General features: G+C 46.1%; 1 protein-coding gene across 3 annotated transcripts in view; it reads left to right on the top strand.

Moving 5' to 3' along the window:
* LOC143041440 (transmembrane protein 117-like) overlaps nucleotides 1-15000 on the top strand; it is a 309883-nt gene that overhangs the window by 246457 nt on the left and 48426 nt on the right. For all 3 annotated transcript variants that reach the window (XM_076213310.1, XM_076213309.1, XM_076213311.1), the window contains exons 4-6: nucleotides 900-1010; nucleotides 6603-6739; nucleotides 7834-8090. In XM_076213310.1, coding sequence (XP_076069425.1) covers nucleotides 900-1010; nucleotides 6603-6739; nucleotides 7834-8090 — 505 coding nt within the window. The remainder of the gene's footprint in view (nucleotides 1-899; nucleotides 1011-6602; nucleotides 6740-7833; nucleotides 8091-15000) is intronic.

Genomic DNA, 15000 nt, shown 5'->3' with positions numbered 1-15000 from the left:
TTTCTTGAATTGTGCAGAATTAACAAAGCGTTGTATAAAAGTGATCATTTTGTCTTTAATAGCCAATGTTTCTATCCTTGTGAACAATGAAGTGGAAAAATTAATGTGGTTGATAAGATGTATGATATATATATATATATATATATATAATATATATGTATATATATATGTATATATGTATATATATATATGTATATATATATATATATATATGTATATATGTATATATATATATGTATATATATATATATATATATTAGCCTATATAATATGCACTAGATTTTTTGTGATATATTTATTTTGCATTTCATTCTCGTCATAAGACTTGTGACAAGGATGACCGGATTTAGCATAATTATGCTAGATTTAGCATATTTTTCCTTAGAATTGTTTTATGTTAACCAAAAGAATATAACAGAAACCAAACGCATCAAGAGAAACAAAAGATTTAGCATATTTTTGCCAATCTTGCATAATTGCAGATGATGTCTAGCATATTCCCGCTTGAGAAATCTGGTCTGCAGTGACTACCATTGCTACGCTCGACAGGACGTTCCAGTGTCGAAAGAGACCTCACTACTGCCTAATAACTCCTGACTAAGTGCTTTGCAAAGCATAGCCAGATGTAATACTGTGTGTCGAGGATCGATAGAGTTTGGCGATGCTATATTTATATAACAATTGTAACCATCTAATTCATTCAGTTACGCCAAGCGGACCTCACGGTCCTTATACTACAAATGTACACATGTACAACATATTGTACATTGGACTTTGACTCATTAATCCTCATAACATGTAACCCTATATGAGTAAGTGCTGTCACGTACCCCGTATGACGTCAATATGACGTCATCGTGACGTGACTCAGGTGATGATAGTGTGACGTCATCTTGCAGGTTGTGATGTGGTTGATTGCGATCCTGTGCGGGATGCTGGTGGGCAAGGTCCTCATCCACGGCCTCATCTTCAAGCGAGTCCTCAGGCTCAAGATGTTCCGTGAGGAACAGGTAGGTGCCGGGGGAGAGGTGGGGGGGGAGGGGAGGATAAGGGGGAGAGGTGAGGGAGGGGAAGGGGGGAAAGGTGGGGAGGAAAGGGGAGGGGAGAGCGGGGGAGAGATGGGGGACGGGGAGAGGTGGGGGGAAGGGGAGAGGTGGGGAGGAAAGGGGAGGGGAGAGATGGGGGACGGGGAGAGGTGGGGGGAAGGGGAGAGGTGGGGAGGGAAGGGGGTAAAGGTAAGGGAGGGGAGAGATGGGGGACGGGGAAAGGTGGGGGAAGCGAACGGGGGGAGAAGGGGGAGAGCTGGGGAGGAAAGGGAAGAGGAGAGCGGTTTAGAGGTGGGTGAGAGCGGGGTAGAGGAGGTGAGGGATGGTGAAAGGTGAGGGGAAGGGGAAGAGGTGATGGAAAGGGGAGAGGTAGGGGAAGGTGGGAGAGGTGGGGAAGGTGGAGAGGTAGGGGAAGGGAAAGGGAGAAGAGTGGGGGAGAGGTGAAGGGGTAGGGGAAGGGGAGAGGCGGGGAAGGGAAAAGGAAGGGGGAGAGAGAGGGGAGAGGTTGGGGAAGGGGGGAGATGTACCGGAAGATCTTCCTGGGAAGGAGGAGGGAGCAGAGGGAGGGGAGAGGAAGGGTGGGAGAGGGGGAGAGACGGAAGGGAGGGACAGGTAGGGAGAAGGAGTGGGGTGGGAAAGACATTCCAAGTTGTACTTGGATTAACAAGTACGTTCGGGAGGGAGACAAAGGAGAAGGAGGAGGGGGAGAGAGAGGGAGGGGGAAAAGTAGAGGATTGGGAAGAGGGTAGTGGGGAGGAGTGGGGGATATGTAAAGGGAAGGGGTGGGAGAGACACCGTAAAATGTCCCTAGGGAGGGGGGGAGAGGGGGTGAGGGAGGAAGGGGGAAAGGGAGGGAGGGAGTGAGGGGGTGAGGGAGGAAGGGGAGAGGGGGTGAGGGAGGGAGGGGGAGAGGAGGTGAGGGAGGGAGGGGGAGAGGGAGGGAGGGGAGAAAGGAGGTGAGGAGGGAGGAGGAAAGGGGGAGGAGAGAGGGGGAGAGGGAGGGACAGTATAAGTTAAAAGTGATCAGCATTGTATTTATTGCAAGCTGCGTTACTCTGGTCCTTAACGGTGTCACTAAAATTCTCCCATTAAAGTATTGTCTGTATAACACTTGTGGAGGTAAAGGGATGAGTGATATTAGGGGAAGGGGGGAAGGGAGAAAAGGGGAATTGGGAAGGGAAGGGGAGGGGAAAGGGGAAGGAAGTGAAGAGGAAGAGAAAGAGAAGGGAAGGGGAGAGGAACGAGGGAATTTGAAGGGGAAAAGGAATGGAGAAAGAACGGAAGAGGAAAAGGAAGGGAAGAGGGAAGGGGAAGGGATGAGAATGGGAAAGGGAATTAGGAAGGGAAGGGAAGGGATAAGGAAAGGAAGGAGAAGGTAAAAGGAAAACAGAGATTGAAAAGGAAAGAGAGGGGAAGGGAAATGGAAGAGAGAGGAACTGAAATAGGGAACAATGGGTAAAGGTAGAAGGGGAAAGGGGAAAGACGGCGTTGGTGGGTGTATGGGGATGTTGAGGGAGGGAAAGGGGGAGAGTGGAGGGGGGAAGGAGAAGGGGGAAGGGGGGAGGGGGGTCAGGAAATGAAAAAAGGTCCGTGAGTGCGATGGAATCAAAATCTCGATGGAAGAACCTTTGCAGGGTTAAAGTATTGACAAAGAGAGAGAGAGAGAAGAGGGTATTAAAATAGAGAGGGAGGAAAGAGAGAGAGAGGGAGACACGGAGAGAGAGAGAGAGAGAGAGGGAGACACGGAGAGAGAGAGAGTTATTAAGATAGGGAGGGGATGAGAGAGAAAGAGAGAGAGAGGGAGACACGGAGAGAGAGAAAGAGAGAGAGGGAGGGAGAGGGAGGGAGGGAGGGAGAGAGAGGGATACACGGAGAGAGAGAAAGAGGGAGAGAGTTATTAAGATTGGGAGGGGATGAGAGAGAGAGAGAGGGAGACACGGAGAGAGAGAGAAGGTTATTGAAATAGAGTGGAGAGAGAGAGAGAGATAAGGTGGCTAAGATAGGGTGGGAAGGGGGAGAGAGAGAGAGAAAGAGAAAGAGAGAGAGATGGTGGTTGAGATAGGGTGGGGAGGGGGAGGAGGAGGAGAGAGAGAGAGAGAGAGAGAGAGAGAGGGTGATGTTAAGGTGGGAAGGGAAAACATGGGGGAAGAGGGAACAAGCAAGAGCGGACGCAGAGGTTTTGGAAAAATCCACTAGACGGTGTGACGGAGAGAGAGAGAGAAATAAAGGACACATGTGGACGAAGGGACGTGGAGGGGGGAGAGATTGATTTATTTTATCTATTCATTTATTCATCTTATTCAATTATTTATTTTTACAAGCTCTGAAGAAGCGAGTGGAGTGGTCCATTGGTCTGTTTTGTCCTTTTATTTATTTGCTTATTTATTTATTTTTATTTATCTATTTATTTTTTTTTTTTTTCCGTTTGAGTAAACGATCTTAGGAAAATAAGAGGTGCCGCTCCACGCTCCGACCCACAAACTAAATAAAATCGTGTATATATGTATACATACATATATATATATATATATACTGTATATATATATATATATATATATGCAAAGCAATTACATACACACGTGATCAATTATATCTACCGACATCACTGGAAAGTTTTAAAAACGGTGACCGAGCGTTTTCGTCTATTAAGACATCTTCAGGGATACAAAGAAACCATACAAACTGTGACATAATATACAATGAAAAAGGGAGAATCCGGAGAAGTCCCAAAGGAAACCACTCTTCACAGAGTCTCAGGTTACAAAATGATCAACAACTATTTTACTGTAATGATAAAATTGTTTAGTTTATATAGACCCAAACTCATATTCACATTACTTTCAAAATTACTTTTAATATAACATGAATCAATTGTGTTCCTATAACGTTATTACATAAAAGTAAATTTTTGTTGAGTTTTTCCAGTCAATTCTAAGCTCAAAGTCATTTTGGTAAACAAATAGCACAGATGACATTTGCCCCGTTCCAATGTTGTATTTATGATGACTTATTCTCTTGTTCAAATATTTACCTGTTTGACCTATGTACTTCGAATTACAATCCGTACACGGAATTCTTCGTACACATTATTTCTTAGTACACTTGAAGATGTCTTAATGGACGAAAACGCTCGGTCACCATTTTTTCATTCTCCCAGTGGTTTCGGCAGATTTAGCTTATCACGTGCTTATGTTTACGTGATTGCTTTCCATATATATAAATATATATATATATATATATATATATATATATATATATATATATATATATACTTATAATACATATATATATACATATAATACATATATATATACACATATATATATATACACATACACACACACACACACACACACACACACACACACACACACACACACACACACACACACACACACACACATTGAAACTCGAGTGCGTTGACATTAGGATCTCGTCGGTGCATTTTGCTTCTAGTCGAAGACCGACGAGGGAGGGAAGGGAGGGGGGATAAGCGGCGGGGGAGGAAGGGAGGGAGGGAGGTAGGGGGAAAGAGAGAAGGGAATTCTTCGCCTCCCACACCCGGGAGTAATAATCTGTGAATAGAGGAGTAAGATGAGGAGAAAGAGAAGGAGGAAGAGGAGGAGAGAGATAATGAGGAGGAGGAGGAGGAGGAGAAGAAAGATGAGGAAGAAGAGGAGGAGGAGGAGGAAGAATAGGAGGAGGAAAAAGATAAGGAGGAGGAACAGAAAGATAAAGACGATGAGGAGAAAAAAGAGAAAGAGGAGGAGAAATAAAAGGAGGACGAGGAGAAGAAAGAGGAGAATTAGTAGAAAGAGGAGAAAGATAAGAAGGAAGAGGAGCAGGAGGAGGAGGAGGAGGAAGAGAAGGAAAAGAAGGACGCGGAGAAAGGCAAGGAGGAGAAAGAAAGGACAAGGAGAAAAAAGAGGAGGAGGAGGAGGAGGAGAGAATAAAAAAGGAGGAGGAGAAAGAAAAGGACGAGGAGAAAAACAAGGAGGAGGAGGAGAAAGTAAAGGAGGAGAAGGAGAAAGGAAAGGACGAGGAGAAGAATAAGGAGAAGGAAGAGAGAGTAAAGAAGGAGGAGGAGTAAAAAGAAGAGGACGAGGAAAAAATTAAGGAGGGGAGGAGAAAGACGAAGATGAAGAGGAAGGAAAGGACAAGGAGAAAATTAAGGAGGAGGAGGAGGAGAAAGTAAAGAAGAGGAGTAGGAGAAAGAAAAGGGCGAAGAGAAGAATAAGGAGGAAGAGGAGGAGAAAGTAAAGGAGGAGGAGGAGGAGAAGAAGAAAGATAAGGAGGAGGAGGAGGAAGACTGTCTCCTTGGGAAGATTGCCGTCAGAGGTCATGACCTGGACTGGGAGTCCCCCCCCCCCCCGTCATCGTCCAGGTCTCAGAATTCGCATGACTGTACCCTGTCATGCACACTTTGTCTTCCCCCCACCTTCCCCCTCCTCCTCCTCCTCCTCCTCCTCCTCCTCCTCCTCCTCCTCCTCCTCCTCCACTCCTCACCCACCTCCTCCTATACCTCCTCCTCCCCATCTTTCTCCTCCCTCTCCTCCTCTCCCCCTCACCCTTCCCTCCCAATTCCATTTCACCCGTGCCCCTTGTCATTCATCCTCTTCCCCCCACTCCCCCGCTTCCCCCCTCCCGCTCCCTCCCTTCCTCCTCCCCTCTTCTCCCCGCTCCCCCTCCCCCACTCCCCGCTCCCCCCCTCCCCCCCTCTCCCCGTGCCTCCCCCCCTCCCCCCGCTCCCCCCTCCCTCCCTCTCGTCTTGGCTCCTCCTGGATGACGAGTCATCCCTGCATCTCGCCCACTGCCCTGGGTCAGAAGCAATGCAGGAAGACACAGCACATCTACAGCAAGGCCGCTTCAATTAATCGGCGACCCCTCTCCCTCCGATGTCCACTCATGCAGAAACATTGAAGACGGGGAGAAATTCCCTTCGGGTTACGTCAAAATATCATTCACACTTAACCACTCCCTAATCCCCCCATCCCCCAATCACTCCTTTCCATGCATCACAGCATCATCCATACACAGCCATTCTCCACTCACCCCTATCTTCTGCCTTCTCCCTTCCTTCCTCAACAGACATCCCCCTCTTTATTCAACGCCACTTTTACCCCATCCATCCATCTCATCCTCGGTCGCCCCCTTATGTTCACTCTATCCACCTCTGCCTTCCACACTTCTTCTACTGATTTTTTTCTTCACTAGCTGTTTCCATGTGCTCAAACCATCCCAATGATAATAATAATAATAGTATAATAATAATAATAATAATGATATAATAATAGCAATATGGTAATAATAGTGATAAAATAATGATAATATAATAATAATATAATAACAACAATAATAATAATATAGTAATATAATTATATAATATAATAATTATAATATAATAATGATATAATAATAATATAATAATAATAATATAATAGTATAATAATGATAATATAATAATTGTAATAATATAATAATAATAATAACAATAATAATAATAATTAATAACGACAACAATAACTGTAGTAATGATGTGTGCGTGGGTCCTGACAGGGTTCCTGGATGACCATGTTCATGACGGTGATCGTCTCGCTCTTCATGTTCTCGCACGTCTACAACCTGATCCTTCTGGGGCGCTCCGACTACCGCGAGTGGCAGATCAACTCTGCCATGGGAGTCACCAACGAAAAGTAAGTGCACACACACACACACACACACACACACACACACACACACACACACACACACACACACACACACACACACACACACACACACACACACACACACACACACACACACACACACACACACACACACACAAAATCTCCACCTCTAATTCAGTGATCCGTGGTGGGGTAGTAGCTATCGATCACGAGTTCAACACGTGATCTAAGGTCACACAAATACACAAACTCGAGCAAGCGCACATACACACATACACACACACACACATACATACATACATACATATATACATACACACACACAATAAATCAACTTTTTGTATTTTCTTTAAGGAGATTACCTTCGAAATATTCAGCTAACCACCACATTCAACGATACATGTTTGAGAAAACACCTGCGCTTTTATAACCATAATATACATACATACATATATATTATATGTATATACATATATATATATATAATATATATATATATATATATATATATATATATGTACATATATATTGATATATAATATGTATATTTTTTATGGTATAATTAAAATACACCGGCCCTTATTCAATATCTACAACATGGTGAGCAAACAAAACTTTTCTCATCTTTTTTCATCTTATCGTCTTCAGAAAGACTGAAAATAACTAGTGAGAGGACAAAATAACTTATACCTGTGTTGACAAAATGTCACAATTTGCTTATTTTATAAAACAAAATACTTTTAAATGTTATTTATTATATATACTAAGATGTTCGCTGGCCGAGCGGGTTAGAGCGTCGCTACCTACGGCGGAGGTCGAGGTGACGACAGTTCAACTCCTGCCGCCAGCGAGTTGGACCAAGGACATGGTTCATTATATTCCACGTTACGGGGGGGCCGTCCTAGCCTCCTTAAAAGGGAAAGTTCGCGACATTAAACCGAATATTTTATTATTATTATTATAATTATTATTATTATTATTATTATTATTATTAAGGGAAAGTTCGCGACATTAAACCGAATATTTTATTTTAATTATTTTATTATTATTATTAATTTTTTTTTTTTTTTTTTTTTTTTTTTTTTTTTTTTTCCTAATGCTAATTCTCTCGCCTGCAGTATGATGAAGGCTGCAGCGACCTGCACCTGGCTGGGTGACCTGATCACGGCTCTGATGGTGACCGACATGATGCTTCAGGACAATTTGTACCCGCACTGGGCAGCCGGGTTCCGGAGGCTGTGGCGCTTGTCCAACGTTCCCCGGATCCTCATCTTCTGGATCGGATCCATTATCGTCACGGGCATCGTCATCTTCCTCATCGTCTCCAACTACATCTCTTGGGATGAGCTAAACAAGGGATTTGTCGAGACTACAGGTGGGTAGTAGTGTCTGCCCTATTTATTTATTTCATCTATTTATTTATTTGTTATTTTTATTTTTTTCATTTGTGGCCCAGGGCAGTGGGCGAGTTGCAGGGATAACCAGGCATCCAAGAAGAGCAAGAAAAGAGGGAGGGAGGGAGAAATAAAGGGAGGGAGGGGTGGTGAATGGGAGTGGAGTATGTGAGGATGAAATGGGTGGGAGTGGAATTATGCCTTTTGCCTTTGGCTACCTCCCTTGTAAGGAGAAAGAGCCCTTGGTATATATAAGTATATATTCTTTATTTATTTATTTGGTTTTATTTAAAAAAAAAATTGATGACCGTCATCCATGAGGAGCTAATATGAGAGAGAGGAAAGGGTGGTGGGTGCGAGTGAAATGGGTGGGAGTGGGTACGTACCTTTTGATTTGGCTACCTTCATTATCAGGGGGGAAAATTCCTTGGTATATAGATAGATGGGTTTATTTCATTTGATTGTATAATGCCCCTTTTACCACATCCATCTCATCCTCGGTCGCCCCCTCATGTTCACTCCCCCCACCTCTGCCTTCCACAACTCTTTTATTAATCTTTCTTCACTCATTCTTTCCATGTGTCCAAACTATCCCTATACTCTTTCATCAACCCTATCTCTCAACTCCCTTTCCATCCCCGCCCTCCTCCTCACCTCCTCGTGTCTCAATCTATCCAGCCTAATAACCCCTACCATTAGGTATCTCATCTCAAACACATTTAAACTTTTCCTTTCTTCCTCTTTTATGTTCCAAGTTTCTGCCCCATACAGTGCTGTCGGCACAATCACCCCTTCATACAATCTCCTCTTAGTATCCATTCCCAAATGTTTATTTCTCGTTACACTTTTTAATCCCCCAAGGCATTTACTTGCTTCTCTCAATCTACATTCTACCTCCACCTCCACTCCTCCCTTTCCCGCCACATTCGCCCCCAAATATCTAAAGCTATTCACTTCCTCCACTCTCTCTCCCTTAATACTCGCTTCCAATTTGCTGCCATCCTCTCCCCTTGTACAATTCATCACCTTACTTTTACCCACATTTATTGTTATTCATTTTAAGGTAAACGTCTGCTGAGCAGGGAAGAGAGAAGGCAAGGGGTAGGTGGGTGGTGCTTATCCTATTTTGTATTGTTTATTTAGTTGTTTGTTATTCCGGGAAGTGGGCGGGAGACAGGGATGACCCGTCATCCACGAGGAGCTAAGATGAGAGGGAGGAAAGGGTGGTGGATGGGAGTGGAATGGGTGGAAGTGGGGACGTGCCTTTGACTCTGCTACCTCCCTTATAAGGTGGAAGAAGCCCTTGTTATATATACATAGATTTATTCTTTATTTATTGTTATTTATTTTAAGGGGAACGTCTGTTGAGCAAGGAGGAGAGAAGGCAGAGGATAGGTGTGAGTGAAGAAAGGTTGTGTATGAATGGTATTCTGACGCTGGCCCTGCTGTGGATGTACTGTGCCTTGCTGCATTGCTTCCGACCCGGGCAGAGGGCGGGAGACTGGGATGGACCTTTCCCTCTGTTCCATATATTAACACGCACGGGGAATACAGTGGCGGTATTTTTGTCCTTCTGCCTCAGAAAGGGAGAGGTGGGGTTGTAGTAGTGGTATAAAAGACATGAGAACAAGAAGAAGAATAGATAGTATAAAAACGAGAGAGTGGGAGAAGAGAGAGAGAGAGAGAGAGAAGGATAGAGAGAGGTTATCACGTCAGGGGACACTTAGCTTCGACCTAGAGATGTCATCAACATTGCCCAAGGTGATTGGGGTACCAGTATGCGTTGAGGACTCAAACACAGTCCCAATGTGACCTTGTGGTCCATAGGAGTGGTGGGTTCCCTCGGCTGAATAAAATCGCCTGATGACAGTCAGAGAAAAATATCCATGTCTCGTGACCGACAGCTATTATCCTCCCGGACGAGCTCAGAAGCCTTACGCGGGTCGATCAATGGAATCCCCCGGTTTACACGTTTATCGAGGCTGGGGGTGTCACACATACACACACGCACAAACGCACACACACACACACACACACACACACACACACACACACACACACACACACACACACACACACACACACACACACACACACACACACACACACACACACACACACACACACACACACACACACACACACACACACACACACACACACACACGTGACATACAGTTGTTACCAAGTCGGACTGGAAGGGAGGAGGTAGGAAGGAGGAGGAGGAGGAGGAGGAGGAGGTGGAGAAGGAGGAAGAGCTGGGGAGCGGAGGGGAGGTGAATGGAGGGAGGGGAGGAGGTTGAGAGGGGAGTGGAGGGAGAGGAGGGGCGTGGAAAGGGGAGAGGAGGTGGAGAGGGGAGTGGGGAGGAGGTGAAGAAGGGAGGGGAGGAGGTGGAAAGGGAAGTAGAAGGAGGAGGAGGAAGTGGAGAGGGTAAGAGGTGGAGAAGGGAGGGGAGAGGGGAGGTGGAAGAGGAGGAGTAGAAAGAAGTGGAGGGGAAGGAGGAGGAGTAGAGGTGGTAGGAGGAAGGAGGTGGAGAAGGTAGAGGATAGGGGGGGAAGGGGAAGACATAGAGAGAGGAGGGGGATGAGGAGGAGAGAGAAAGGGAGGCGAAGGAGGAGAAGAGGTAAGTGGAGGCGGGAGGAGGAGGAAGTAGAGAGGGAGAGGGGGGGAGGGGGGGCAGAGTGGTCCGGTACATGACACCCGCGCTCACACGAAAATATGATCAATGAAAGCATACGCTCCGCCCTTGCCTGCGGGCGTACGGGCGTACGGGCGTGCGTATGTGTGTACGTGTGTGCGTGTGTGCAGTCACGCATGTTTGTGCGTGCATGCGTACGTGTGTGTATGTGTATACGTGTGTGCCTACATATGTACATGTGTGTGTACGGTTTCTGCGTATGTGCAATGTGTGCGTATACACGTGTGTGTGTGTGTGTGTGTGTGTGTTTACGTGTCTGCGCATGTGTGTACGTGTGTGCGTGTCTACATGTGTGCATATGTACAGTCATGCACATGAGCACGCGCGCGCGCGTATATGTGTGTGTGTGTGTGTGTGTGTAATTAATCCGCTATCATTATCCTGAACCACGTGCCGGTCTCGTGACCGACAGCTATTACCTTCCCGGATAAGAGCTCAGAGGTCGTACGCGGGCCGATCAATGGGTAATGGTGCGACGCTACCCGCGACTCCTTCTTCAGGAGGAAGAAAGAAGAACCCATAGTACTAGGGGAGCTTCCAGGCTATGAGCAGGGCGCGATCTAGGTACTAGTGATTGGGTTCAGGTAGAAAGACGAGAAGGAGGAGGAAGGAAGACGAGAAAAGGAGGAAGAGTAGTTAGGAAGAAGAGGAAGGAAGAAGGTCGAGGAAGAGGAATGAGGTAAGGAGGGAGGAAGAAGAGGAAGGGAGGAAGAAAAGGAAAGCGAGGAAGGAGGGCGAGGAGGAAGAAGAGGGAAGAAGGGCGAGGAGGAGGAGGAGAAAGGGAGTGAGTTAGGTTGAAGAGTAAGGAAGAAGGGCAAGGAGGAAGAAGAGGGAAAAGGGAAGGAGGAAGAAGAGGAAAGGAGCGAGGAAGGAGGGCGAGGAGGAAGAAGAGGGAAGAAGAGGAAGGGAGAAAGGCGGGGAGGAAGAAGAGGAAAGGGGCGAGGAAGGAAGGGGAGGAGGAAGAAATGGGAAAAAGGAGGAGGAGAAAGAAGAGGAAGGGAGTGGGGACGAAGATGAAGGAAGAAGGGCGAGGAGGAAGAAGAGGAAGGGAGGTAGATAGGAAGAGAGGGAAGAAGGAAGAAAAGGAAAGGAGCGAAGAATGAGGGCGAAGAGAAAGAAGAGGAAGGAAGAAGGGCGAGGAGGAGGAAGAGGGAGGGAGGGAGGAAGAAGAGAAAAGGAGCGGGGAAGGAAGAAGAAGAGGAAGGGAGTGAATGAGGACGAAGAGGAAGGAAGAGGAGCGAGGAGGAGGAAGAGTAGGGAGGGAGGAGGAGGAAGAGGGAGGAAAGAAGGGCGAAGAGGAGGAAGAGGGAGGGAGGGAGGGAGGAGGAAGAGGGAGGGAAGAGGGGCGAGGAGGAGGAAGAGGGTAGGGGAAGGGGGGAGGAGGAGGAGGAAGAGGAGGGAGGAGGAGGAGGAAGAGGGAGGGGGAAGGGAGGAGGAAGAGAAGGGAGGAAGAAGGAGGGGAAGGGAGGAGGAGAGAGGGAGGAGGAGGAGGAGGGAGGAAGAGAGGGAGGAGGAGGGACCATTACCCGAACGGCTCCACCCACAATGGGCCAGTGGCCATCACCTTAATTGTCATTCGCTCGACCTGATCCCCTTGGGTGGAACGGGCTGACTCCCCTACGGTGGAAGGACATGCGATCCACCCACGAAGCCTTCCTTCTCCCCAGGTGGAAGAATGTGGACTCGGTAGTATGTAGTAGCTTGTTAGTAACCATGTAGTTAGTGAGCGCTGAAACTATCGGTTATTTTAAGAAAAGGTTAGACGACTTTATGGTAGGGGATGAGAGGTGGTAATGGATATGGAACTGCCTAGTGTAGGCCTTATGGTCTCTTGCAGTCTATTTCATTCTTGTGTTCTTATGTTATATTGTCTCAAACTGTCAGAAAGTAGATTTAATTTGGAAGTGGCCGGAAACAACTTTGCCAACCGTGTAGTAAATGAATGGAATAAACTTCTTGCAGAGGCAGTGCAATGTAGTACAGTTCGAAGTTTTAAGATTCATTTAGATAAACGCCTAAGCAATATGTAATATCTGCCATTTATTTTACTTTATTTTATTTTCATTTATTATTCTTTTTTATATGTTCATTTATTATTTATCATTATTTATTATGGAAGGCAGATGTGGAGGGAGTGAACATGAGGGGACGTCCTAGGATGAGATGGATGGATGGGGTGAAGGGGGCTTTGGGGAAGAGGGGAGTGTCTGTTGAGGAAGGACGGGAGAGGACAGAAGACAGGGGTGAATGGAGAATGGTTGTATATGGAAAATGTTGTGATGCATGAGGTGGAATGGACGGGGGAATGGGGGGTGAGGTAGTGTGTGGGAGCAAAAATTTTTGACGCAGCCCGAAGGGATTTCTCCCCGTCCTCTCCTTTATATGGGGGGACGGAGAGGGGGGGTTGCCGATTTAATGAAGCGGCCTTGCTGTGGATGTGCTGTGTCTTGCGACACTGCTTCTGACCCAGGGCAGTGGACAGGGTGCAGGGATGACCCGTCATCTAGGAGGTGCTAAGATGGGAGGGAGGGTGGAGGGGTGTGGAGTGTTTTCGGGGATGGAATGGGTGGGAATGATTTTATGCCTTGTCCTTTTTGGCTACCCCCTTGGTAATGGGGAAAAAGTCTTGGTATATGTATGTATGTATTTATTTTATTTGTTTTGAGCGGGTTAGGGCGTCGTTACTTGCGGCGAAGGTCAAGGGGATGGCGGTTCGAGTCCTGCCGCCGGCGAAGTTGAACCAAGGGCATGGTTCATTAAATTCCAGGCTACAAAGCCCTCTGTGAGGGGCACCGTCCTAGCCTTCCGATAGGTGGGAGTTTGTGACGTTAAACCATATCATCATCATCATTTATTATCATTTTTTCGCATCCGACTTAGTTATGGACCAAAAGGTCTCTCTTATGTATGCTCTTCCTTTGTGCTAGCGACCTGTAAGCTACCTCCCTACTTGCCCAGTGGCTACAGAAAGTTAGTTAAACTGTTTGCTAACTATCCTAGTGTCAGCACCTACTTGCCGGTTAAGTTAACTTGCAACTAACACAAGTAACTTGTAAACTATCCCTCTACAACGGAGGAGGAAGAAAAGAAAGAGGAGGGGGAGGAGGAGGGAGAGAAGGAGGAAGTGGAGATAAAGGAGGAATAGGAAGTGGAGATAGAGAAGGGGGAGAGGAAGAGGAGGGAGTGGAGATAGGGGAGGAGAAGAAGAAGGAGTAAGAAGAGGAGGAGGAGGAGGAGGAAGTGGAGATGAAGAAGGAGGAGGAAGAAGATGAGGAGGAAAGAGACAATTTAACTTGGAGCTAGCGACTTGTAAACTACTCCTCTACAATATAAAGTTAGTTAACTTGACTTCAAACTATCTCAGTGTCAACACTTACTTGCCAGTTAAGTTAATTAGCTGCAAGTAGCATTAGCGACTTGTAAACTAGCCCCGTGTATCAACGAGGCTTAACCAGCGTTTCTGGATTCTGGATTCCAAGAAAAGACCACCTCGCTTGCGCGGGATCGGGTTTTGTGGGAGGGGAAGAATGTCTGTTAGAAAATGAAAAGATAGTAGTGTATAAAAGAGGGCTATTGCCACCGGGCGAATTGCGAGCGATTAGGGGCTAGTTTGTTGTCGTGGCTTTAGGAGAACTGGGCTAGGAACTTGGACGGTGGCGCCAATGCCGGGAGGAAGAGCATATTATATCACCAACGAAAGTTTGGAAAATGGTAGGAGACGTAGTAGGAGAGAAAGGGGGAAAAAACGGAAAAATCTTTAGTGGGAGGTAAACTGAAATGAGAAGATGTAGTATAAGAGAAAGTGAGAAAGGAAGCGAATTTTAGTCGAAGAAAAAGGAAGTGTATATGTTTGTGCGTGGGATGCGGCTATGTTCGTGAGAGGTGTATGTGTGTATGTGCGTTTCTATCCTTTGGGAGCCGTAGAGTTGGAAATGGAGAGAGATTTAAGGAAGGCTGGTAGAGAAAGAAAGGAAAAATCAAAAGTGATTTTTTTTTTTTTTTTTTTTTGTGAATGAGAGTCAAATGCGGAAAACTGTACTTCTCTCCCGGTCAAGGACCATAATGCTACACTAGGCAGTTCCATGTCCCTTACCACCTGTCATACCTATTCATAAAGTTATCTCATCTTCTCATAAAACAGCCAATTATTTCAGCGCTCGCGACATGATTACTAAGTTTATTCCGTTCGTTA

Source organism: Oratosquilla oratoria, chromosome 31, assembly GCF_046742065.1.
Source record: "Oratosquilla oratoria isolate Oo_2021 chromosome 31, ASM4674206v1, whole genome shotgun sequence".
In the NCBI taxonomy this organism is placed as follows: domain Eukaryota; kingdom Metazoa; phylum Arthropoda; class Malacostraca; order Stomatopoda; family Squillidae; genus Oratosquilla; species Oratosquilla oratoria.
The sequence above is the reverse complement of the archived record's forward strand: the minus strand, read 5'-3'. Positions and strand labels throughout refer to the sequence as shown.